We start from the raw sequence: 26,591 nt of genomic DNA on the forward strand, positions 1-26,591 counted from the left end.
ATTACTACCACTGCTGTAGAACTTAAATATGTCACCAATTTACTATAAGAACTTGATATCAACTCCAAGTTCACTCCTACAATATACTATGATAATGTCGGTACCATCTACTTGTGCATCAATCTAGTATTTCATTCACACATGAAATATATTACCATATACTTTTATTTCATCGTAGATCAAGTTGTCAAATATCAACTACGTATTTCTCACGTATATACTGCTGATCAACACTCCCTTGTAAAGCCTCTCACTTATAGGGGTATGATAGAAGATCATGATAATTAATTTGATTGATCATGATAGATGTAATCTTATATTTGAATAACTAATTTGATTATATGATTTGAATGATTGATCGAGAAAAATCTCTCCCTCGCCTCCACATATGTTTAAAATTTATCACATTCATAATATCTAATATCTTGATTCTTTAATTATTTAATCGATACATTAATAGATGAGAAATAATCTTACAAAACTAATAACGTGGCATTGATACGGTCCTACAAGGTCAATAATACAATGTTGATTCAGCAAATCATTATTTTGCATATTTTGGAATTGATGCACTATTTCATTATATTTTGATGGTCAAGTAACTTTCATTAGTTATTTTAAATATTTCCTATTATATCAATCCAAATAATGATCATCTACTATGTTATAAAAAAAACTATTTTTAAGTTTTGGTATACTCTCAGTCTAAACACAATAGTTTACTTTAATACTTAATTACATCTTTCAAATTTTTACTGTCTATTGAAGAAACCTTATTGAATACGTTTCTATCACACGTTTCCATCATAGTTATTACAAAATCACGAGCCAAATTTTTTAGCATATCAATATCATAATATGCGATGAGCTTAAAAATCATTATAATTTATAATAGCTAGTCATCCATCAGTTCAATAATATTGAAAGCTTAACCAAAATTAATCCTCATGATACATGATTGATCTTTTTTCTGTAAGCTCTAATTCTTTTATATGAAGTAATATTATTAGTTTCCACTCTTCAACTCTCCTTTTGTTTTTTTCTAAAATATCTTCTTCTTTGATAAAATGAAAAAATTATATGAAAGAGAAAATTAAAAGAAAAAAAAATTAAATTAAAAATTTATGCAAATAATAATAACAGTACTTTAAAATTAATTTTTTAAAAAAGTAATTAATGATAATTATGATTAATGATTTTGATCAAAGTTAATTGGACGGATGGAAATAAGAGTTACATATAAGTAGGATTCGAATATTTGTGGGGATTGTATTTAGAGGGATTTATATTCTACCTTAAAATTTGAAGGGTTGAATATGATATTTCTGAACTTGAAAGGGATAGATGTGTAAAAGCATCATATATATCTTAGTTTGATTTCAAATATTTAGGAGGGAAATATGCAAGGTTGTCCAGCAAATATATACAATTGGCTCGAGCCCGCCCTCCCCTTCCTCTCTCTATACGAGCTTATCGACAGGGAGAGAGGGGGGAAAGGTGAGAGAGCGATTGGAGAAGAGTCGATGGGCGACACGATGAGTTCTTCGTCCTCCTCGAACGCGTATTCCTTCGTCCTCTACAACTACCCGCTGATCTCCGCGATCGTCGCCCAATCCACCAAGTTCTTTACGACCCGGTACATCTCGCCATCCTCATTACCATGGCAAGTTCTTGTTTCATCCGTGAGCCTGTTGATCCGATCTGTTTCGGGTTTCTCTATAATTTTCTTGGTTTCTGGATGGAGGATTGGGGACGAGTTGTAGAGACATCGCGTTGATAACCATCTACTTTCTCTTTTTGGGTGAGATTTACGTCCAAGGAGTATTTTGGAATCGAATTTTAGGGTTTTGGGAAGATTCATGTTGTATGATTCTTTTGGGGCCTAAAATTACATTCAGATTTATTGACATTTTAGCTGTTTTAGTTGTACATGCGTTCGATTTACTCTTTGGGAGTGCATATAAATCCACCAACAACGTCATATATGTACTACTTGTTGGTTCTTCCATCAAACAATTGGACATGGATTACTCCCTTTTTCGCTTACGGTTTTTGATCCATTAGCCAAATCACGCTGGCCAAGAGTGTGTAGTTCACGATTTTTCGAGCTATTCATCCTAAATTACAGCAGATCATCCTCTTTCTGATGCCTTTTTGAGGTCTGATGAAGCATGATTTGCTGAGATAAATGAATCAAACTTGTAAGTCGTGCATTCCTTTGGTTTGGCATATACATACTTCTTCATGTTCCATACTTCTATATAATCAAAAGAGAGATGGACATACAATATTTTAGGGCTTTTTGATAAATGATATATTTCTTGATATGATCATTAGTTTGTATACACATATATGCATATATTAACTCTTCTTCTTCTTAGACCTCTGGAAGTTCATGCCAAAGAAATCATATATGAACTCAGCTGCTCATTCATCAGTCAAACTTGTCCTCTCGTGGATGTGTAAGCTGTGCTCAAGCGAACCTTCTGGTGAATGAAATCTCCTATTTGAACCAACTCAAATTTCCAAATATTTCTTTAGCTCACTGATCAAAAACAGATATTTCGTTATGCAATTACAGCGACAGAGATGGCTGATATCGTTGAGCAAAGCATTTTATCATGACTCAGATCCCAGATTATGTAAGAGAAGTTATTCCATAGAACACAACACAGAACAACAAGAAGGATGAACAACTAATCTGATAGCAGAAGACACAAGGATTCACTGAACTCATCCTCTGCTCAGATTTTAGATGGTGTATTGGGGTGACGAGCAACTATCTGGTTATAAGCATTCAGCGTGAGGAAGTCGTCCAGCTCCGGTGACGTGCACTGCCTGGTGAAGATCCTGCAGGCCTCTTCAAACTTCCCACGCTTAAACTTCTCTAACCCCACCTCCATCTGGATCCTTGCCATCTCCTCTTCCACCACCCTTCCGAACAGCTCCGGCGTCACCCTCACCCTCACCTCCTCGCCGTCCAGCACCGCGCCGTACTTCAACCACTGCCAGTTCTGGACCCTGCTGATCTCCGCGGTGGCTGCGTCCTCCATGAGGTTGTAGAGGGGCACTGACCCCGTGCCGGTGAGCCAGGCCGCTAGGTACTGGATGCCGACGCGAGTGTTCAGCCGGAGGCCTTCCATCGTCCTCACGCCCCGGGGCCTCTGCAGAAGGTCCTCCTCGGTGATGTTTCCGGCATCTTCTCTCCTCGCCATCTGAATCTGGTTGGGTTTGCCGCCCATGTTGCTGGTGAAGACTTCCATGATAGGCGGGATAAGGCCGGGGTGAGCCGCCCAGGTCCCGTCGTGGCCGGCGCGGACCTCTCGCAGCTTGTCCTTCCGCACCAACTCGAGGGCGGCTTCGTTCGCCGCCGGGTTATCCTTGATTGGGATTTGGGCAGCCTTTCACATAGCAGAACGATCGATCAGTGCGTCGACATATCTTCGTCGATGGAGAAGCTCTCAGAGATTAAGGTTCATGGCTTACCATGCCGCCCATGGCGTGGACGCCGCGGCGGTGGCAGGTGCGGATGAGGAGGTCGGAGTAGCTCCGCATGAAGTGTTGGGTCATCCCGACTTGGACGCGGTCGGGGAGGAGGCGATCCGGATGGCCTTGGAAGGTCTTGACGTAGCTGAAGATGTAGTCCCATCTCCCACAGTTGAGCCCGATGGAGTGATCCCTCAGCTCGTAAAGGATCTCGTCCATCTGAAACACCGCGGGAAGCGTCTCAATCAGGACCGTCGCCCTGATGCTCCCCTTCTCTATTCCCGCGAACTTCTCGGCCCTCTCGAACACACGGTTCCATATCTTCGCCTCCCTTTGAAGCTCATAATCACCTTGTCAAGTGTTTGATAAAATGTTGCAGATGAAAGTAGTGAAACAGGTGTCCAGCTCTAAGCTAACCTCGAGTGCTCTATCTTGGGGAGATAGAAGAAAGGCCCGTAACCGTCGCCTTGAGTGGCCCGGAACTTGGCATGGTTGTGGAAGAAGTAAAGACCGAAGTCCACAAGGCAGCCGATCACAGGCGCGCCGTCTACGAGGATATGGTCCTCCGGCAGGTGCCAACCCCGGGGCCGGACGAAGAGCTTCGCAGTCTCGTCGTTAAGCTTGTACACCCTGTTCCGTGCCTGGTCATTGAAACTTATCGTCCCGTTTACGGCGTCTCGCAGGTTGACTTGGCCTCTCATCAGGTTCTCCCAGCTCGGCGACAGGGCATCCTCGAAGTCAGCCTGCAAAGGAGCTCCATTGAATGAGGTAATGGAAGACACTTTTTGGCGCTCTCATCATTCTAGGCCTGTTAGAGTTGAACTTAGTTTGTTTCCTCAAGTGCTCAGCTATTTGCCAAAGCTTAGCAGCTATTTCTCGAGGAATTCCTTCGACGGAATTGAGTATAATGCATCTGAACACATTTGCAGTTCATCTTTCACTCATCAGCATGGTCAATGGATCATTTAATTGGAGACAAACAATAACATGTACCATGAAGACTTTGGCTCCGGAGTTGAGTGCGTTGATGATCATCTTCCGCTCGACCGGTCCAGTGATCTCGACGGTCCGGTTGGCGACGGCCGGGGGCACCAGCGCGCACGCCCAGTCGCCTTCCCTGATAAGCCTCGTCGCCGGGTCGAACCCCGGCAGCTCGCCGGAATTGTACCTCCTCTGTACCTCGCGGCGGCACTCCATCGCGTACCGAATGTGGTCGCGGAACTCCCGCTGCAACGCCGCGACGAACTGCAAGGCATCCCTGGTGAGGATCCCCGCGAACTCCTCGTCGTACCTCCCCCCGACGTCCACCCCCTCCGGCACGTCATAGAAGCCCAGGTAAGTAGCCATCATCAAAGCTCTTTATATATAGACTTGTTCCGGTGTTATACTGCCGTTCTATGTGAAGGGGTATAGTATATATATAGACGCGGACGAAATACACAGGGAAGGGAGTGGATACCGGATATGCATGGCGTCTTGCCATGGAGAGAGAGAGAGAGAGAGAGAGAGAGAGAGAGAGAGAGAGAGAGAGGAGATTGGTTGGAGTTTAGTGCGGAAGATGAACGGGGATAAGAGTCAGTTGCACTCGGGGTTGTGTCATGGCATGGGCTCTGCAATCTGCCGACCTAGGAAGGCGTAGTTGACACGGAGCCCAGTTAGCCAATTTATACGGGCATGCACCTCTAGCAAGCTGAGGTGGCAGCATGTTGGGCGTCGGATTTTAGATGTACGATCAGGAGGGTTCCTCTGCGGATAACCATTACACTCCGGTTGCTTCTACGGAAGCTGTTGCCGTAGTAGTCAGAATGATCGAACCAGTTTAAGTCTCCGATCATTATGAATTTATTCGATCATAGATTTAATTTTAAATAAATTAAAAATATATGTAACTACATATAACTGGATTTACCTTTTTGTTGCGTGCTATTGATCTTCGATGTTTACCATATTATTGTCACTGTTTCAGTTGCTAGCATGTCGATACAATCATAATAACCAAAGACAAGCGGGATGATGATTTTTAATTCAAAAAACATTGATCGATATTGGACCATCTCTGAATTGTTTTGAAGATAACTCATTGCTTACATTATTTATTATAATGTCTTTATAATAAGATAGGTGATAACAAATAGGCATGGACATACAATAAAGTTTGTTATTCCAAAATTAGCCACATTAGTATTACTATAGAAATATTTTGAGTTAAGAATGATTCAGAAAATATTTTCCTAATAATAAGTTATTAGGGAGCTTCTACTATAGGTAAAGCACGATCCACAGCTTGGGCTATACTCTCTCTTTCTTCTCTTTCTTCTTTTTATCTCTTCTATCTTGGAAAACCTACCGATTTAGTTGAGATGGACCCGATGACGAATGGGTTGGAGACTGACTTTTAACTGATATAGGATGGTGGAGATTTCATTGCAGTTCTTAATTGCAGCGTATCAAATAATCATTAGTTGCGTTATGTCTTAAATATTTCTTGGCGTCGGCTGTGAATTTGTCAATTAGCATGCTATTTTTTTTTTTTCTTCCACATATATGCATATGAAGATCAAACCGGAAGACCCTCTTGGATACAGACAATCCATCAATTGACATCCTGTTGATTGTGAGCTAGTAATATCTTGTAGTTTATAAACAAGTAAACATGTTTGCAAACTGCTAGGTTGTCGTCACAATAACTAGTTGTCTTCATTGAAAGATGTTTTCCAATGTAAGGGGTGGCTAAAGTTTGGATGGTATATAGCCCTTGCATTCCTTTCATTTGGAACCATACAAGTGATATACATTTTATATCCATCTTGATTTCCTTTCAATCTTATTTTTTTAATAAAATTGATAATTAAATAAGCTGTTGTCATTTTGAGTTTGTAGAAAGAAATGAATCAATAAAATACAATTCGATAGAATAACTTATTAACTTAATAAAATAAATCAATATTTCAAAATGTTTAGGTTTTTTTGTTAGACTTGTTATTCTCCTATAAGCCAACTCAAATGGCATCTCACATCCAATATGAAAGTAAACTTAGGGTAATTAAGATGTCCACTTAAAGGTTCAAAGATAGCTTAGAAATATGAGATTCAGCCTATTGAGAAATACATGCTATGATTCAAATTTGAGGTCTCCCTTCAATTTTTAAGATCCAAATATAATCTAAAATTAGACCTGAGATCCAACTTAGTAATGACTCCACGATATGAGACCTAAATTTGAGTTATTATAAATATTCACACTTCAAAGTTAGACGTTCATTCAAATAAGCATCCAAAATAGTACTTTTACAACTTTGATTTTTCATCTCCCTTTGCATTTATATCACTATTTATATTGAATTTGATAGGATGATTGATCGATTAACTAGATAAATTTAAATTGATAATTTAAATCTTAGTTAATGATAATAAGATTTATAATTGACTCAGGCAGTGTTACAAATCATGAGCATCTTTTCCTAGTCAAAAAAATGTCAGGTCAGATGTTATTTTTCGTGGTAGTTTCGCAGCCTTTCAAAAGGCACTGTCAACTAATTGGATTTGTCTTGCTCCCATTCAGCAGCACTGGCTGGACTTCGCTAATGGGAGAATTGAGATGCATCAGATGAGATGGGTGATGGGCTAATGGCCTCTCACTGATGGGTGGCTCCCATTAATCCATGGGGACCATTAGCTTTCGCTTGTGCCTCAAACACACCGTCCCCAATCCTGCTTCCTTCCCCTGTTCCACCCAATGCCCTGTTCATATACTTGGGGTCGATCGTCGATCGCTCTCCCTTTTCCACTGCCTCCAAAGCTCTTACGTTTACCGTTCTTCCTCCCCTGTTCTCACCGATTCCCTCGCCGTTCCTCGCTCCGGCCGATTGGGCCGCTGTCTTTTATGGTCGATTTCTTCGGTTTTTATGGCTATCTGCCCTCGGTTTCGTCGAACCTTGTGGCAGATTCTGACCTTTTGAGCCTGGCTTCGGCGTTCCTTTCTTGATTGAAGCCCTAATCCATAAAATAAAATAAAATAAAAAGCGATTTTTCCCTTTAGTTTCTTGTTTCTTTTTCCATCCCGGCCTTCAAAATCCGGCTTTTCAGCGATTTGTGTAATTTTCTGGCGTTGATTTCTGGTTCTGCAGCTTTGATTGTTCGTGATCTGTTTGCTTCGATAATTTTGGTGGATTTCGTCCCTTTCGAGAACGCTTAAATGGCTGGAGAAAGCTGCAATCTTGACAAAGATGAAGCGGAGATCTTCAAGCCCTCTCCCTCTTCTTCCCCTTCTCCTTCGCCACCTTCACCCCCATCGTCATCGCAACCGCCGCCGCCTTCTTCTGTCCTTCTGAAACCGAGCGAGGAATCCGGTATTCAGAGGCCCGAGATACCGGAATCTCCTCCGGCCCCCACGATAACGTTTGCGGCTTCCTCCACACCGAAGCTTGACGAGGAGCCCTCCAACCCCGGGGAGGAATCCCCGGCTCCTGTTAGATTCAGCAACAGATGCTCTGCTTGCCGGAAAAAGGTTGGTCTCACCGGATTCCGGTGCCGGTGCGGCGATCTCTTCTGCGGTCGTCACCGGTACTCTGATGCCCATGAATGTTCTTTCGATTACAAGGCTGCTGGGAGGGAGGAGATCGCCAAGGCCAACCCTGTCATCAAAGCTGCCAAGATCATCAAGATCTGAGGTACAAATTTGGAACTTTTCTTTCTCCTCCCTTGTTAGGAGCTGTAGATAAATTGGTTTTCATCTGTATGGATGACTAATTGAAACAAATTAATATGAATTATACTATCTGATTCGGTTATCCAATTAATTATCGGTGGCATAGGGAATTTGATCTTGGTTTCACTGATGTTTAATCATATGCATTTGATATTAGTAATGAGGTATGTAGCTTTAGATTGATCCATATCTCCTCCTAATTGGAATTGAATGTCCTCGCCAAATGTTGATCTATAAGAATTCTTGATCTCCTCCTTTTGGGTTCTATTCTTTTGCACTAAAGATTGGAAAACAATTGGATAAGTAACTTGCAGTGGGTAAGCTTTTTGCTATTTACAATGGGAAAGGTGTAGCTTTAGATGATAAAGATGGGCCTTCATTTTGCATTGGATTCCTTCTTTTATTAATGTGTCTCCACATTATCTGTAGCCTATGAAACAATGCAGCATATGTTAAGCTATATCCCTGAAATAAGTGATGATCTCATGTAGATCTTCTCATGGAGCTCCAATTACTTGATTGATGAATGATTATTTCCTTAAAAAAAAGGTTGTGATCAATTTAAGGTAAATTATGTAGTTTAATGGGAATAAAGGTTCCATGATCTGTAATCTCCCTATGATTACTTTTTTAAAATTATCTTTGTGCTTATCCTCCTTTATACAGGCGGAGATTATGTGAACTAACAAAGAGGACAACGGTACATGCCATGATCTATCATCAATTAATACTATAAAATAATTTGGGAAATCATGTGGAACATGTTCTTCATATTTATTTATGATAACTTTCTTATTTTTTATGATGATGCCTCTTCATGGAAGGTCAATTTCTGTCACAATACCATAACTTTATATAATTGTCTCTATAATTAATGCTTCGTTTTATTAGATTATTGATAACCTTTTTGGTAGCTACTTTTTGTTGTATAGTTATCACCCAACAAGTAGCTGGTGGAGGATTTTGTTTTTTTTTTGGGTTCCCATTTCAGCTTGCTCTTTTGGCATATAACAGTAGAACACAGAAAAATTATATGCATCAAATTATGTAATTCAACAAATGTGATTTTACATGTCTTTGTTTCTGTATACTTAAGCCAAATGTAATCGATAATAATTGATTCCGTGGATTCAGAATAGCAAGTTTCTGTTTGATCATATGGACCTTTTTTGTTGTTTATGGATGTTTTGTCGTGTCAAAAACTTGGAACAGAATAACAACAACAAAGCCACAAGGCCTAACTTATAAAGAATGCATACTTAAAAGATTGTTTTGGTTTTGCTACTCCTTTTCTTGTGGATCGTCGTGAGTGGATCCCTTGCTTTTTTGACATGGCCAATTTTTGTCATTTGTATAGAATGAAGGTTGGGTGCATGATGATGAAGTGCATGAAGGCCAGCCTGGAAATGACTGCAAGTGGGTTCAAGCTTTCTCATGGTATAAACAAAAGCTTTCTGAAAGAAGAAATTGTTGTTGGTGCAGCCTTTTCTATTATACAGATTCCAACTAAAGGCTTCTGAATCAAGCACAAAGCTGAGGTCCACCAAGACCAAATTCTCTCTCTGTTCCCTGGATGTGTTTGAGGTTATTCTTCTATTGATGGTTCAAGTAATTGTGCTCTGTATAACCTTCATTATCTTTTGCACTAAGTATTATGCTTATCATCAAATTAATCAGGTGTGATTCTTCTGATCTGTAGTGATACTGCAGATCAAGGATTTAAATTTTGGTTAGGTATTGGTTTTCGGTAACTTATCGGATATTAATGTATTTGGAAGAAAAAGGAACAAATGCACTTTTTTGTCTTTTAGGTGGGGTGAAAAGGAAAATTATTGTCAACACCTTTATTTAACTACAACACCCAACACCTGTTTAATAATATATATAATCTGAGGAGTTCAGTATTTTTTATTTTTTTTTGAAGAAAATAATCCAAATACATCATTTTGAATAATTCTAGTATTTTTTAAATAAAATTGAATCAATCTGTGATGATGACATTTAAATAATTAAAAAAAATTATATATGATAAAAATAATTTCAATTTAAATAAATAAAACATGATGATACCTTGGATGATATCTTACTGTTGGTCATAGTTAAAAATAAAAATTAAATAATAAAAAGAGATTAAATGGTTTTGTAAGATCTTGACCCTCACCATGCTCAAATGCTAGGTCGGCTCGGCTCTGATATCAAATATTATGACTCGGGCCTGATGGGCTAACTGGCTATCAATTTCGTTTGATCTAAACCATTGACCAAAATGCTTAAGCTGAAGTTGATAATAGTACACTCATCATATTCTTATAAGTCAATCTTAATCCTGTCCACTTTTGATGTGGGACTAATCAGGGGTATTACAATTAGTATACTCATAAGACCCTTATAAGTCAATCTTAATCCTGCCCACTTTCGATGTAGGACTAATCAGGAGTTTTACATTTTCTCTATTTTCTTATGGATCAATTCATATGGTATAATTTTTTAGTATTTGCAAAAATATTTTGTTTTTGTCACAATGTAAAAACACTATGTTTTTAGTAATATCAAGGAAAATACCATAACATAGTACAAAAATTCGCCCTAACTTCTTTGTCATTTTGTCCCCCTTCTTAACCAAATGTTGCAAAACTTTGGTAAAGTCCGGGTTAAATCCAGGTCAATTCATTTGCATATTAGGCTATGAACCATACATCACTCCTTGTCAAAAAAAAAGAAAAATCATAATCTATAAGAACTGTTCCTGTGCAATCAAAAATCATATTTGGTTCATATATAGGTATAATATAAAGGACTGCAATGTTTTGCAGCTTAAAAACAATAACAAATGAAGTTATTCTTCTCATTCAGACTGCTGCAGCTTTAAGAGTGACAAGGTCTGATATCTTGTTTGTGTAGAAATCTGGTTGTATGGAGTTGCTGGGGCTTTGCAGCATTTGCAGAGAAGTAACACCTACCAACAAGGAAGAAATCATCATAGGTGCAAAAATATGGTGCCAAGAGAAAAGGAAGTAACATGCATTTGAATTACCTGAGAGTACAAGAAGTGTTTTGCAGCCACCATTTTGCCCAAATAGTATATCGGTATCCAACCGATCTCCTACCATGCATATTTGAGATTTGAGAATGCCAAACCTGTGATCAATTGCAAGTATGATTATGCAAGTCCACCAAAAAGATTCATCAAGTAATTATTATTAACTCTCAATCCGATCTAAGTGGAATACTGCAATTTGGTTAGGTTAGGTAATATAGAATTTGCTAATTGCTCTCCCCTCTTGGGTGTGAATCTGAATGATGTGCCGCCACTAGGTTTAGGATGGGAAAGAGGTGATCATCCCCAGAGATCCAATCAGTGGAAGATCATAATGTATCACACAAAAGTCTCACTCTTTTTCTATATTTTGTATGATATCATGAGTGTAAAAATCATTATATAGGATGAATGTCAAGAATTTCAATCTTACTTGTTTGCTAAGTAATCCATCATAAAAGTCGAGGGCTTTCCCACAACAAGCGGCTCCCGTTGGGTTGAACCGCAAATTGCCCCAACCATTGAACCTCCACCTGCAATGCATGAGTTAGCAATTAGATAGGACTTTAATGGAAAATAATGAAAAGCCAGCCTCTCATAATCTGAGAGCACAAAGGTTGAAATAATTTATCTCACTAAAATTACCCTTGGAATCCACCAATAAACTTTTTTCTGAAAGTTGAACAACTGGAGTGTGCTCTACAACAAATCCAATGAAAACATTCACTCCTATTTACCAATTGTGTCTTGGATCTTTATAAGCACCATCAATTATGGTACCCAACACCAAACGGCATGTCTCAGCTGCAGGATATATGCTCTATACTAACCTTATAGTGGGTCTGCTATAAGCTTATATAGCGACAGACACATGATTCTAGCCAACCTGCTTTTCTAAGAGTTATCTAATACAATTTGGCACATATTAGGTATTGTTAAAAATTAATCTTGTAAAGTTATCATAATATCATAGTTTAGTACACTAACTTGTAATATTTGCATGTTTGCTAGTTGAATTGGACAAACTAAAAACATGGCTCAAATGAACTCTGGCATTCAACAAAGAATTTTTCTGGTTAATGAAGGAGGGTATGTTGATGTATTAGGACCAGGAGGGCATACATATGATCTCATCGAGGTTTGATGTGGGCAATAATTGTAGCTAATCAACAGATCAAGTTAATTATGGAAACAAAGCAAACAGACAGTAGAGAATAGATAAAAGAAAGCAAAACTGCAGCTTACTAGTTCAACGTGGCATATTAGCACATAGCTCATTTCTAGACTTTCCAAAACAATACACTAAATGAGTTCTGGGTAAATGTTAGCTTTTAGACCTTTTTTACGGGGGCATATTTTAATACAAACTATCCTCATACATGTGAAGCTCTAGAAAATATTTCTCCCGTTTGTTCTACCAAGATTTATAGCTGCTTAATTTGGTTCCAAAGTGTTTCAGCACTATGGAAACAAGAGCAAACAATGTGAATGATGAATAACTTTAATATGACAAAAATAGGAATTTTTCAATGACTTGAACTAGGGAACAGCATGGTTGTTTTATCTGATGATGTTTATCAGGTAGTTGCGATCTTGTACTCTAGAGCTTGAAAACCCCCAAAAACCCAATAATTTGTTTCTTTTTTAAATAATAAAGTTGTCATCTGTAGCAGCAAAATATTCCAGAATTATCCAAAGGTGCATTGAACTTTAGACAACTGTTAACTGTATGATCATCAGTTCAAAGTAACTATGAGAGAAAGATATCACCTTTCTGACAAGATTTTCCTACTATATTTGTTCCGCTTAACTTCTATCTTTAACAGCCACTAACTAGATGCCACGAGATAGATAAAATAATAGTTATAGCAAGAACATCTCATCGCCATTTGATTTTTAAGATATCAAACATAAAATTTTCATTGGTGATACATGTAAAAGTATCTCACTGAAGTGTCAAGAAACATTAGTTGTCAAGACACAGGAAGAAGAAATGCTTAAGTTTAGTGAGTCAAACCTGCCCATTCTTGAGCATCAGTCAGATGAGTTACAGCATCACGATTTGTTGCAATGAAAATACACCCAGGGTTTTCACGTATACAAAGTGTTCCATACCTTCAATCAATAAGAAATTGTTAACATTGCTTAAATAACCCAGACTGAAAGGAGAATTACTTGAGCATCATACAAAAGGTAATTTAGGCCATCCATGTATGATGAGCCTGGATGTCCCAGAGAAATTTATATAAAATATGACAATATGAGGACCGACCTACCAACTAAACTCTTAAATGACAATTGAAATATTCACATATTGCTGCTTCATAGTAATATATTCAGAACTTTCTCACCCATAAAATTCTGATCATCTAATCAGATATAATGAAAGAATTTCACTGTCCAACCACCTTAACTATACATCAGCAGAGTTCAGCAAAATTTCTTTTAATCAAGGTTGTAACTCTTTGTTCTTTTCCCCCTCTGAATAGAATACATGGATCAAAAGATTGCTTATAATAACAGAAACTCAGATTATACTAGGAGAATCTCAAAATAAAGGCATGCACTGTGTTGTGCAATAGTTATTATAATTAAAATAAAATGGACAAAGGTTGAGAAACAGACAAGAAACCTACTGAACTTTATAGTAGTTGAAGTAGCGATCAAATCCAACCACAACTGCTCCAACCTAGAAAAAGGAACCAAGCAAGTTGAATGTCAGTGTAAATAGGCAATGAAAATATCATTATTTGGATTAATTGTCAAAGAAGGAAGGCTTTAGGCCAGAAAAAGGGGCTTATATATCCTAGAATTTTGCAGAGTTGGAACTTTACATTGTGATCGTGCTCCATCAAAAAACCAGGTTTCAGCTCTATCTTTTTATCGCCATCTTCCTGTGATGGTATGTATTTGGTGTTACACTTGTGATCTATGCTAGCTCAAATTTGGAATCAATATGTAAAAAATAAGGAATTTGTAGCAGTATTCAAAAGAATATATCCACTGACTAACATTTTTTTAAAATAAATTAGGAACTACGGAAATGAAGGTGTATAACAAATAACAATATAAATATCCAAAATTACTGAAATGCCTTATAAAAGATCTAGCTTAAAATTCCTCTCAAGATCTAGATGCAACATATGCTGGGTATGACCCAAAATTTCATTGATTAACACTTTATCTATATGAATGTTAATCCACTGATGTTTGTTAATTAGTTGCTGATGCTTTACATTTAAGGAAAACTACTTTACCAACAGATGATGGACATGATCTCATCTACTTCTAAATTATATAGCATCAGATGTATAAGAACTCGATAGAGTAGCAAAGTCCAAGGCAACATATGCTGGTGTCCAGCAAGCTCTACCAAAGTTGAACAAAAATAAGTTTTTTTTTTTTTTTGTGCAATCTGCTGAAAACAATTTCTACTGATATAGTTATACAAAAACTTTTAACATACCGGACCACCAAGATACTGGTATCCAGCAAGCTCTAGCTCCTTCAGGATTCCATCCTCACCTATCACATATACCTGAAATTTCGGAAGATAACTTAAGCCAAACCATTAGTTCTTTCACCATGCCTAATTTAATGCATCTCTAAATCGAATTTTCAAAATAATATATATTTTGGAACACATTAAGTAGAATACAGAAATATGCACCACTAATGTTAAACAAGCGTATATGCTAGATCTTACACCTGATATTTAACTGTTGTCATTACAAATTGTTTCTTCTAGATTCAGTTTCTGGGAAGCTAACTTTGTCTGTTATAAATATTTCATGAATTCATAAGATTAACTTGGGTCTCAAAAACCACATTTGTATTAGTTTTGTCACGACCCGGACCTAATGGGCTAATTGGTCTATCAAATTCATTGAGCCCAAACTACTAGCCAAATGCTTAAGTCGAAATTAATAGTAGTACACTCATTAGACCCTAATAATTCAATCTTAGTCATGCCCAGTGATGGCTCCACCCCGTGATGAGTCCTCTAACTCCATCTGTAGTCATTTTCTACTCAACCCCTCACCATACTCCAATACTAGGCCGGCTCCAATACTATTTATCATGACCTGAGTCCAATGGGCTAGCTGGTCTGTCAACTTTATTGAGCCCAAATCACTAGCTAAAATACTTAGCTGAAGTTGATAGTAACATATCCATCAGACCCTTATAAGTTAATCTTAATCTTGCCCACTTTCGATGTAGAACTAATCAATATGTCATAAGTTTCATGGTATCCTCCAAATCTCACACCATTGCAAAAGTTTTGAAGAGACCATTTTAATTGCTTAATCTCCACAAGGATAGAGTGTGGTCATATCAATCCATGCAAATAATGTTACAATCTTTGTAGAATTTTGGATTCTTGGCTACCACGACTAACAAACAGGAATATTCCCAACACGTAAATATTAAACTGGTGCAAAATTGCAGCGGCCAGTTCAGGAACTTAACAAAGTGTATGATGAATAACACCGAAGGAGCAAAAGATAAAATGATACAAATGTTCTTTCCTTATCACAGTATGCACATAAGCCATGCTGATCAGTTGTTGATAAGCAGAACACGATCAGCATGCCATTATAGGTTGCTCTTGTTGGTCATGTTTCCATAATTAATATTAGGGTAGAGTTCCAATACTCAAATGTCACTAGATGTTGATATCCTTCGGCATTGACATGGACGGTTGCAGCGGGTGACTATTGCATGGCTGGCATGGTCATAATATTAAAGGATAAGCCAAGATATTTTGTAAAATCATTCTACATTTTTCTCTTCATGGTACAATCAAATTGTTAAGCCAAAATAGTTTGGTCTAGCAGGTTATAATGAGGCAGGACCATTGAAGATACTTATGAAAAAGAATTTAGACAAAAAAGTTTAGGATGGAATTGGTCTTTCTAAATCATGCACATATGTCCAACATATGCCAGTTTGTGGAAAAAAGGAGAATAAATTTAATTTCAACTCTGCACATTAAAGGCACAATTCTTATAAGCAGTCTTAATAAACTTGGTAGAACTGCAATTACTAGAGTAACACACAGAAGTTAATTGCCTAATAATTCTGAAATTACAAACTGCAATCCAGCCATCTATAAACATTCCAGCCCTATAGGTTCCAAAATGATTAGCAAATGACCAGCAAGCAGATGGTGCTTTATGAGTCAGAATTTACTGTTTCAGATACTTATGAAACAGAATTTTAGACAAAAAAGTTTAGGATGGAATTGGTCTTTGTAAATCATGCACATATGTCCAACATATGCCAGTTTGTGGAAAAAAGGAGAATAAATTTAATTTCAACTCTGCACATCAAAGGCACAATTCTTATAAGCAGTCTTAATAAACTTGGTTGAACTGCAATTACTAGAGTAACACATAGCAGTTAATTGCCTAATAATTCTGAAATTACAAACTGCAATCCAGCCGTCTATAAACATTCCAGCCCTATAGGTTCCAAAATGATTAGCAAATGACCAGCAAGCAGATGGTGCTTTATGGGTCAGAATTTACTGTTTTAGATACTTATGAAAAAGAATTTTAGACAAAAAAGTTTAGGATGGAATTGATCTTTGTAAATCATGCACATATGTCCAACATATGCCAATTTGTGGAAAAAAGGAGAATAAATTTAATTTCAACTCTGCACATCAAAGGCACGATTCTTTAAGCAGTCTTAATAAACTTGGTAGAACTGCAATTACTAGAGTAACACAGAGCAGTTCATTGCCTAATAATTATGAAATTATAAACTGCTATCCAGTCATCTAAAAACATTCCAGCCCTATGGGTTCCAAAATGATTAGCAAATGACCAGCAAGCAGATGGTGCTTTATGGGTCAGAATTTACTGTTTCAGATACTTATGAAACAGAATTTTAGACAAAAAAGTTTAGGATGGAATTGGTCTTTGTAAATCTTGCACATATGTCCAACATATGCCAGTTTGTGGAAAAAAGGAGAATAAATTTAATTTCAACTCTGCACATCAAAGGCACAATTCTTATAAGCAGTCTTAATAAACTTGGTTGAACTGCAATTACTAGAGTAACACATAGCAGTTAATTGCCTAATAATTCTGAAATTACAAACTGCAATCCAGCCGTCTATAAACATTCCAGCCCTATAGGTTCCAAAATGATTAGCAAATGACCAGCAAGCAGATGGTGCTTTATGGGTCAGAATTTACTGTTTTAGATACTTATGAAAAAGAATTTTAGACAAAAAAGTTTAGGATGGAATTGATCTTTGTAAATCATGCACATATGTCCAACATATGTCAATTTGTGGAAAAAAGGAGAATAAATTTAATTTCAACTCTGCACATCAAAGGCACGATTCTTTAAGCAGTCTTAATAAACTTGGTAGAACTGCAATTACTAGAGTAACACAGAGCAGTTCATTGCCTAATAATTATGAAATTACAAACTGCTATCCAGTCATCTAAAAACATTCCAGCCCTATGGGTTCCAAAATGATTAGCAAATGACCAGCAAGCAGATGGTGCTTTATGGGTCAGAATTTACTGTTTCAGATACTTATGAAACAGAATTTTAGACAAAAAAGTTTAGGATGGAATTGGTCTTTGTAAATCTTGCACATATGTCCAACATATGCCAGTTTGTGGAAAAAAGGAGAATAAATTTAATTTCAACTCTGCACATCAAAGGCACAATTCTTATAAGCAGTCTTAATAAACTTGGTAGAACTGCAATTACTAGAGTAACACAGAGCAGTTAATTGCCTAATAATTCTGAAATTACAAACTGCAATCCAGTCATCTATAAGCATTCCAGCCCTAAGGGTTCCAAAATGATTAGCAAATGACCAGCAAGCAGATGGTGCTTTATGGGTCAGAATTTACTGTTTTCTTAAATTCAAACCTCTGTGATTTAAGATGATTGCTCCTTGCATAACCTACAGTAAGGAACTCATATATGCTCCTTAAAGAAGTTCACCAAGATAGCAATAGCTGTAATGCTAACCTTCTTATCCTTAGGGAAGTCGATGGACCTCAAGTAAGCAGCCGCAGCAAAAGATGATGCAAAGATCTCCTCCTATTCGAATTTAACCATCATTACATGCATAAGGTTAGTAAATCATACAGTTCACACAATCGTACAAAACTAAACGAATAAAATTTAACAGACCTCAGTGACGCTCAGACCAAGAGTTTCAAACTTCTTCCCGTACTGCTTCCTCGACTTTGTGGAGTTGTTAGTCACAAAAACCAATCTTTTCCCCTGGACGCAATGAACCAAAGCATATCTAATCGATTTCCTTCCCAATGTGTGCATTCATCAAGGAATCTAAATCCAAACAAAAGATGCAGCGGTCTAACCTTTGATCTAAGCATATCAAGAGTCCCGGGCACCCCGTCGATCAATTTATCGCCCTTCCATATAACTCCTGCAAGGCGGACAAAATCGAATTTCTAATGACCGATGATTCATTTAGGAATCGATATGGACAAAGGATGGGAGAAGGAGATCACCATCGCAATCGAAGAGGAAGGTCTCGACAGAATCGATGAGCTCGTCGACGTTCTCCAGCCTCTGAGCCGCGGCTCTCGCGGCCATGGTCGAACTCCAGCGTCCGAGCCGTCGCCGCGGCCCGAAGTGGCGGTTAGAGGAGGAGAGCGACGACGACGGCGGGAGAAGCGCCGAGAAGAGCCGTCGCCCCGTCGCTAAGGCCGGGGGAGCCGGGGATCGGGAAGAGGCCGAGGCGGATACTGCGAGGAAGACGTCGGAGACTCCCCTGGTCATCAACATCTCCTCCCTCCCGATGTCGCTTCAAATGGGTGGGCGATATGAGAATGCATTTAAAGTTGTCTCCTCCATTCGAGTGGCGTTGCGGTGGTGAGGGGTTAAGTCCAGTGTTTGTGGAGGTAAGAAGAAGCGTAAGCCCCGCCAACCACAAGTCTTATATCCTTTTCCATACTTACTATAACCATCAAATGGCTATCAGCCTCCCATCTCTCCTTACATTATCCATGTTACATTATATATATATATATATATATAAAAGGTTGATTACATTAATTTTTTCATTGTTGAGCTCTGTATACAAAGAAATTTTTAGTCAAATTAAGAACATGTAAATTTTCATTTATATTTTTTTAATAAAATCTTATTTTCTATGACCTTGTACAAATAATATTGGAGATTTTCATTTACAATCTTTTTTTATTATTTATAATATCATTTTAAGTCTTTTTATATTTCTAAAATACCCCCATAAATAAACATAAATATTCTCAATTTATCTCTTAATTCCAACACTTTTTTCGACTCATTCCACACAATTCTTTTTCTTTCCCATCTTCTCCTCCTAATCATCATCTAGGATGATTGACCAAGGAAGAAAAATGAGTTATATAAAATAAAGATAATTAAGGAATTATGAGAATTAAAGGTATTTATTGATAATTAAAGGATTATATTTAGTAAAATTATATTTTTATTATTTTTAATATGATGATCAAATTACAAATATAACTAAATTTAATATTGTTTAATAATATTTTATATATATGGAAGCTAGAAAATCTTAATACCACCCAGTTTCTATGTTGTGCTTTCACTTTGCATCAAGCTTAACTTCTGAAAGCACCAAGAGATCTCAATTCCTTGGAATCGCCTGCTGTCACTCCTGTAATTTAGAAAAGGAAACAAAATTCCATATATGAGTGTAAGTATCATCACGAAGCAAAGATCTGAGAAAGATAAAAATAGGAGTGTTCACAAGAAGCATAGAGATGTGAAAAAAATCCATGAACTGATGAGTTATTATTATTACAGATAAAAATAAAATCCACCACCAGCTAAGTTGCATTCAGCCAGTACTGTTACAAAATGCACAAGGAAAATGAATGGAACCAGACACTGTTTCAAGTTAATAAGAGGTAATCCTTCATTAACATTAGAAACTTATTCCCAGGAACTTAGAACATTTTGAAACACAGTCAACAAGGAGATTTTACATTATGTTCTTTGAAAGAAAAATCAAAATATACCTGCATTTAAACAGCAGAATCACATCAGGCATCCGAAAGATGAAAAATGTACGTTTACCTCTCAGGACAACAATGAGAAGAGTTGAGATGCCGACTTGTTCATTGGGTATTTTGAAACAATCATATTCATTATGCAGCAAAAAGGTCTAAGAAAGAAATAAAGTATGTTATCCTTACTGATGGAAGGCACCGAGTGTACCGATGATGCTTTGAATCTGTAATGATCAATACAAAGAATTCAGTGAGCTTTCAACCCTTAAAAACAAAGTGAGAGAACAGTTGAGAAAATCTCAAAAGGACAAAGAAATAAAGGAGAAAAAACTGTTCCTCACCGTGGTTGTTGCATAAGTGAGGAGGCCAGAGGATATTCCATCAACACCGCAATGGTAAAAAAAAATGGATCTATGATCACAATCTTCATATACAAATAGAACAGTTTGTCGATATTATGTGCATACATAATACCTTTTGATGTGTTTACAGCTCTTTTTTTACAATAAATTTTAGTTTTTAAACACAAAAATAAAACATGCATAAGTAGATATCAGAAAATTAGTTAGTGGCTTCGAACAACGTTAGATTCGTTAAGCATGTGTCAGTGGTTCCGTTTGCACATAGAATGCTAGCAAATCTTGCCTGAATGCCATCTTCATCTAAATTTAAGCATAAGTTGGTAAGCTACCTCAGCATTCAAAAGGTAGATTGTCTAACCATGAATCATCCAATAGAAGTGATGAAGATTCAGATTCTGTTGGCCACTCAGAACTCACATCTATTTCATCATATGTAACAGGTCTACATTTTGCACCCCTACTTTGGCTAATCTCCTGTAACCGAAGATTGCAATGCACAAAAACTAGATCATTGAGCTTTTCCAGCTCCATCCTGGTGTGGTTCTTTGTATAAATGTTCTCGAATGCGCTCCAGTTCCATTTGAACCAGTATGAACTACATGGCTGACTAAGTATCCGCACTGCAGCTCTCTGCAAGACAGGAATTTCATAACCATATGTGGCCCACCAATCACCTGTGGTTTCACATGAAGAATGTCAGGAAGGTGATAATAATGTTTCTGAAACAAATTTGAACTTGATAAAGCAATCGATAACCAATAATTCTAAAAAATAATTAGCAAATCTACCCGGTGAATTCAATGTCCTTCCCATAATAGCAAATTTGCTCCCAAGAGCACCTTGTGCCTTTATATACACAGGTTGGTCCTTGATGAGTTCAATCCTATCATTCTCTTCAGGAAACATTTTCCACATTGCTGCATGAAAGCCATTTCTCATGTTGACATCAAGCTTGAAACTTGGATCATAGAAGATCGTTGGATTAAGAAAAGCTGCAGCTGCATGAAGATGAGAATGACAATGCGTACTCCATCTTCTTTCAATTATTTCCAGAACAGACATATATTTTTCTTCACACCCTTTATAAAATGCCTTAATCGCCATTTTTGCCCTTTCAATACCCTCATATATATATCCCATGGCAGGCATATCCCCATCAACCAACCTCAGAAGTTTAAGAAGTGGCTCAGACATGCCGATAATTTCATGTGCAGATTTCCAAAACCTTTCAAGATATAACAATGACTTTATAGCTAGTGCATCAGGCCTTCTACTGTGTACAGATGACAACCAATCAGCATGAGAAAAAAAATGCTTCAAGTCATCTTCTTGATTGACAATGGATCTTAGGGTAAGAAAATGGGTCATGAATCTTGCAACTTTTGGTCGTACCAACTCCCTTCCTCCAGTTAATTTTTTCATCAGACTTAAAATCCATCCATCACTGCATATAAACCTAGCTATGGTCCTGGTTTCTTCTAAAGTTGTGCTCACCCACTCAAGTTTGCTGATATCTTCCAACATTTTCTCAATTGAATATGAAGCACATGGAAACCAAAATAAGGAAGGATACTTCTTCAAGAGTAAGCCAGCTGCATAAGCGTAACTTGTTGCACTATCTGTTATGACTTGCACCACGTTTTCTGCACCAACTTCCATGATAACAGAGTCCAGCAACTCAAACAAATAATAGGCATCATCTGCACGAGAAGATATATCAACTAATTTAAGAAACTGTGTCCCTTTAGGTGATGCAACTGACAGAACCAAGAGTGATTTAGACCTGCCATCTGACCAATTGTCTGATAAAATGGTACAGCCAGTATCCTTCCACTCATCTTTTAGTTTTCTATGATTTTCATTGATTTCTTCTTTGACTTTTTCTAAGAGAGTTGATCTCAGCCCTTCATAAGTTGGAGGCTTATAGCCTGCACCACAATCTGCTATTGCATCTATCATGGCTTGATAATAAATAGACTTAGAAGCACTAAAAGGAATAGAATTATGAAAGAAAAAAAGAGCAATCTTGTTATCAGCATTATCATACTTTTGCTTTTGAGCATCATTTGCTGTTGGTTGTGCACCAGGTGAAGGGAGAGGAAGTAACAAGGATGGGCAAGTACTGCCATGTTGCCCACTAGATCCAGCATTTTTAGCATTATATCCACTTGCTGAGGAGGAACTATGTTGGGGACCATTTGCTGTATGATCAATCTTCAACTTCTTAGGAGCTTTCTGCTTTCTAGGAGTAGTTAAAATGCTATGAATCAAGTTTCTTACATCATCCGGGACTTCTGAGCATGGGACTATGTCCTTGTTCTTAATCTGAGCCAAGTGAAACTTCATTCTGTAAACCCCTCCGCTAAACTCACGATGACAGTAATTACACCGAACTTTCTGTCTTGTTGCATCAACCAAGACACAGTGTTCCCAACAAGCATCCCTACCTCTCACCATTATGCTGCAAATCAGCTCAATAAATTTGATGTAAAACAGATAGTGAAAAAGTTTAAATTTGGGCAAAATATGATAAACTAAATACTTCTTTTATATTCCATAATATAATAAAATCAAGTGATTTGCATTCTGTATTACATGAAAATCTGCATTCCTCAGACTATTCTTATTCTGGTGAAACTACACATTACTCTTTGATATATAAACTTAAACAACAAGTAAATAGTATGTCCATAGACCAGCTAATTCTATCTGGGTTCCTTGGCATGCATCTTTTCTGGCAACAAGATACCAACAGCCAGGAATTGCAAGTGGCTCTAAGTTCCTGCTGAATTCTTTCCTTAGGCTTCTTGTTTGAAGTGAAGTTTAGTCATCTTGAATGAAGACAAAAAGGGTTATATGATAAACATGCCAACAAACACTCTTTTACATCCACATATCATCCACAATCATCTCATCAATGCAAAGAAAGTCCAGCACTTATCCTACTGAATTACTTTTCTTTAATAAGGTGACTACATATCAAAAAAATGCTTCAACAACCTGAAACATTTTAAAAACTGATATTTTAACATGACATCAAGCATCAACTTTTTCATTGTAATGAAGAACAGCCTTTTTGCAAAAAAAAAATCACATCATCAGAAAGATATTATGCCTAGGTAGTATAAATAGATCTAAATGACACTCATTAACATAATGACACACCATATACTAATAATGTGTTAAGTGCCATAAAAACAATATATAATGGCCAGGCAAGTAATACACAGAGTAGCTAAATGTCAAGCATTATGTACAACAAAAACCCATTTTGGAGATACTTCACCAGACACTTGAGCACCACTTGCTAAATGACAAGAAGCTCAACTAGTTTTTGAGTGTTTCCGTGTAGAGAAAAAAGTAACTTCCTCAATGACTCATGTCCAACCCGAGTATTTTCACTAGGAAAAAAAAACAATGTGTTGCAGGATATGAAGATGAAAATTCTGCATTCTAAAACAAAATGAACTGTGATTAGTTAGTACAGTCTATCAAGTCCTGGAGAAGACTAGATGATCTATTTTCCAACCTAAATGAAACATTATCCGAAGAAGGCAATTTTTTTTTGTATATATGTATGCACGTATGTATGTTCTCAAATATCACTTTTTGTATCTGCCCATAGACTAGTTACTTCTGAATCTGTTATGGATTTCTAAGTATAGCTACTGCAAGCAAAACCCTAGCAGGCTATAGAAAAGTGCAGCATTTCTAAAAATTACCATCACAGGGGAAATCCAAGGTGGATGATTAACATCAAGTTCTTCAGCGAATAACTTTTACAATAGGAATTATTTACTACAACTTCCACACTACATATCAGCTATAGAAAGGGATCACAAAATAGACACTAAAAGAAACTACTAAAGAACTCGACAGATAAAGAAGCTTGCTGACCCAAACGAACGGAAGAAAGACGATTGAGTATCAGACATAGCAGACCTAACAACGAACACAAATCCCTAGTAAAATCGACATCTAGATCAGTATCTAAAACAAGATAACCAAATTTCATCCGGCATCCAGTTGAAATAGCTAAGAGACTAAATTTAAGTAGAATGCGAACACACAGCCAATCATGCAACTAAAGAGGGAGCAAAACTCCATATTCTGTAAACCCCAAACAAGGGAAGAAGCCACTGTGTGCATGGAGATTTAAGAGCCGAACCTTGACTTTGCGGCGGAGGGGGAAGAGATCCAGAGGGATTCAGCTAAGGAGGAAGTGCCGGAGTCGCGGCGGCGCCGAGTGCCGGCGGCGTCTGGCGCGGCCGCAGCGGCGGAGGTGGTTCCGCCGAGCAAGAGACCGAGATTGGAAGTGGAGACAGGTAACTGACCATGAACGGCTGTGATCTTATCAGAAGGACGAATAATTCTTGTGATTCCATTTGTGTCCCTCAATTTGATTACCATATTTACCCTTGCAAGTATTTGTATATCCTCTCTTATTGTCTTTGATCTCACAAGGCATTAAAAAAAAAAAAAAAAAAACTCATATATTTCGAAAAATTTTCATTGAGAATCCCTACTTTTAACATTTTCAAAATAATATTCTTTTTATGTGAAAAAATTATTTTACATATCTCACTGCTTGTATAACTGACTCGTAATCCTCGCATGAGGTAGTAACAACAAAGGCATACAGTTGCCCCTTCTCCTTCCTCAATCATGATCGACAATACGAGTGGGACCAATGCATCAAAGGGTAAAAATGAAACTTCATATATTTCGTATATTAATGGAGACTAATATAAAAAATAGTATCCACTTAGTTGCATTTATACACTAATATGAATCCTCATATGCATGATTTATTCAGAAGGCCTATGATTATTGATGTTTTAATAATTCCAAAATTATCTTTTATTATTATTTAAAAATAACTTAAAATTATTGGTTATTATACTTATCCACCTTTATTAGTCGCATTATGTAGAGATGCATGAGTTAGTGAGTCAGGAAATACCCAAGTTAGGATCTATTGTAAATTTATAGGGAGATGAACAAAATAAATAAAGAAAACTATTCATAGCGAACTGATAAATAATATATTTAATATCCCTCTTGATCATGTCTTTTTCAATTAAAAAAATCATATTTATAAAATTTTACATTAAATTTGAACTAAATTATGCCTTCTTATTTATTTATTTATTATTCTTCATTTTTCCTCTGCATCACATGAATTGCATTCTATTACTGCACAATTTATTGCTGTACAATAACTAATAGTATATATTAAAAAAGTAATAATAGATATTAACAAAAAAACGAGTTTAGTTTATCATAAGGAATTATAGATATTTAAACTATTTAATGATAACCACTATGAACACAAATTAACTATAAGCAAACAAACAGACGAATACACAATGGAATTTTACAAAATGCAATTTTACACCTCTAATTTTCTAAGAACACCAAGAACTTTGATCGAGAGTTCATCAAATTGATTTCCATTCTAAGTTAAGATTAGTGCTCAAAAACATGAAAGAATAACCTTCAACGCAAAGATGCCCTGAGTTTGTAATTACAATATTTGTGTTTGATTCACATCAAGTTTAATAATTTTTTTTTTACAAATTTAGCTCTATTTCTATATGAAATAATATGTAATAAATATTACTCACGTCAATTATCACGCTCAAGTATTTATGAATTTAATCGAGTTTCAATTTGAAAGATCTACCTCGTATGTGTAATAGACATGTAAAGTATAAGAAAGAATTAACGATAAATAAACATGAGAGCGATTTGTCAAATCATAAAATATCAAAATAGCACAAACTAATAGAAAGAAAAATTATTAAGATGGTATCACAATAAAAAACAATATAATATTATTAAAAATTTTAAATATATTATTATTTAATTTGATAATATCAGACGGCATAATTGAGCTCTATATATCTGTACTGTATCGATAAAAATGATACTATTACTGACATATACAATGATTGTAATTATAAGATAATTAA

At 36.8% G+C, this 26,591-nt stretch overlaps 4 protein-coding genes and 1 long non-coding RNA gene across 7 annotated transcripts; 2 read left to right on the forward strand and 3 right to left on the reverse strand.

The window, feature by feature from the left end:
- Positions 1 to 1,480: 1,480 nt before the first annotated feature.
- LOC135645546 (uncharacterized) lies at positions 1,481 to 2,719 on the forward strand. The gene is made up of 3 exons (XR_010498821.1): positions 1,481 to 1,636; positions 2,382 to 2,489; positions 2,582 to 2,719. It is a non-coding gene; the product is annotated as an uncharacterized LOC135645546 (long non-coding RNA).
- LOC103995996 (malate synthase, glyoxysomal) lies at positions 2,639 to 4,878 on the reverse strand. Its single transcript, XM_009416781.3, has 4 exons — positions 4,480 to 4,878; positions 3,904 to 4,229; positions 3,487 to 3,817; positions 2,639 to 3,401 (listed from the first exon to the last, which is right to left on the reverse strand). Exons 1-4 carry the CDS (start codon positions 4,834 to 4,836, stop codon positions 2,745 to 2,747), a joined length of 1,671 nt encoding a protein of 556 aa, XP_009415056.2. The 5' UTR covers positions 4,837 to 4,878; the 3' UTR covers positions 2,639 to 2,744.
- Positions 4,879 to 7,078: 2,200 nt separating this feature from the next.
- On the forward strand, positions 7,079 to 9,870 carry LOC135645545 (zinc finger AN1 domain-containing stress-associated protein 15-like). Its single transcript, XM_065164036.1, has 2 exons — positions 7,079 to 8,156; positions 9,552 to 9,870. Exon 1 carries the CDS (start codon positions 7,682 to 7,684, stop codon positions 8,153 to 8,155), a length of 474 nt encoding a protein of 157 aa, XP_065020108.1. The 5' UTR covers positions 7,079 to 7,681; the 3' UTR covers position 8,156; positions 9,552 to 9,870.
- Positions 9,871 to 10,926: 1,056 nt separating this feature from the next.
- LOC135645245 (phosphoglycolate phosphatase 1A, chloroplastic-like) lies at positions 10,927 to 19,144 on the reverse strand. Of its 2 annotated transcripts, XM_065163432.1 has the most exons (11): positions 18,743 to 19,144; positions 18,590 to 18,657; positions 18,399 to 18,491; positions 18,234 to 18,305; positions 14,698 to 14,769; positions 14,066 to 14,125; positions 13,868 to 13,920; positions 13,249 to 13,346; positions 11,665 to 11,764; positions 11,229 to 11,332; positions 10,927 to 11,150 (listed from the first exon to the last, which is right to left on the reverse strand). In XM_065163432.1, exons 1-11 carry the CDS (start codon positions 19,017 to 19,019, stop codon positions 11,044 to 11,046), a joined length of 1,104 nt encoding a protein of 367 aa, XP_065019504.1. In that variant the 5' UTR covers positions 19,020 to 19,144; the 3' UTR covers positions 10,927 to 11,043. The 2 variants fall into 2 exon arrangements, with proteins under 2 accessions (XP_065019504.1, XP_065019505.1); XM_065163433.1 differs by lacking the exon at positions 14,066 to 14,125 and having other exon boundaries at positions 18,743 to 19,138.
- A 135-nt stretch (positions 19,145 to 19,279) lies between these two features.
- Positions 19,280 to 25,041, reverse strand: LOC103996469 (uncharacterized). 2 transcript variants are annotated; one of them, XM_065163431.1, is made up of 4 exons: positions 24,785 to 25,041; positions 21,405 to 23,077; positions 20,946 to 21,290; positions 19,280 to 20,478 (listed from the first exon to the last, which is right to left on the reverse strand). In XM_065163431.1, the coding sequence occupies exons 1-3, from the start codon at positions 25,024 to 25,026 to the stop codon at positions 20,947 to 20,949; spliced, it is 2,259 nt and encodes a 752-aa protein (XP_065019503.1). In that variant the 5' UTR covers positions 25,027 to 25,041; the 3' UTR covers positions 19,280 to 20,478; position 20,946. The 2 variants fall into 2 exon arrangements, with proteins under 2 accessions (XP_065019503.1, XP_018685165.2); XM_018829620.2 differs by lacking the exon at positions 19,280 to 20,478 and having other exon boundaries at positions 20,896 to 21,290.
- Between the last annotated feature and the right edge of the window lie 1,550 nt (positions 25,042 to 26,591).

This window comes from Musa acuminata, chromosome BXJ3-8, assembly GCF_036884655.1.
Source record: "Musa acuminata AAA Group cultivar baxijiao chromosome BXJ3-8, Cavendish_Baxijiao_AAA, whole genome shotgun sequence".
Taxonomy (NCBI): Eukaryota; Viridiplantae; Streptophyta; class Magnoliopsida; order Zingiberales; family Musaceae; genus Musa; species Musa acuminata.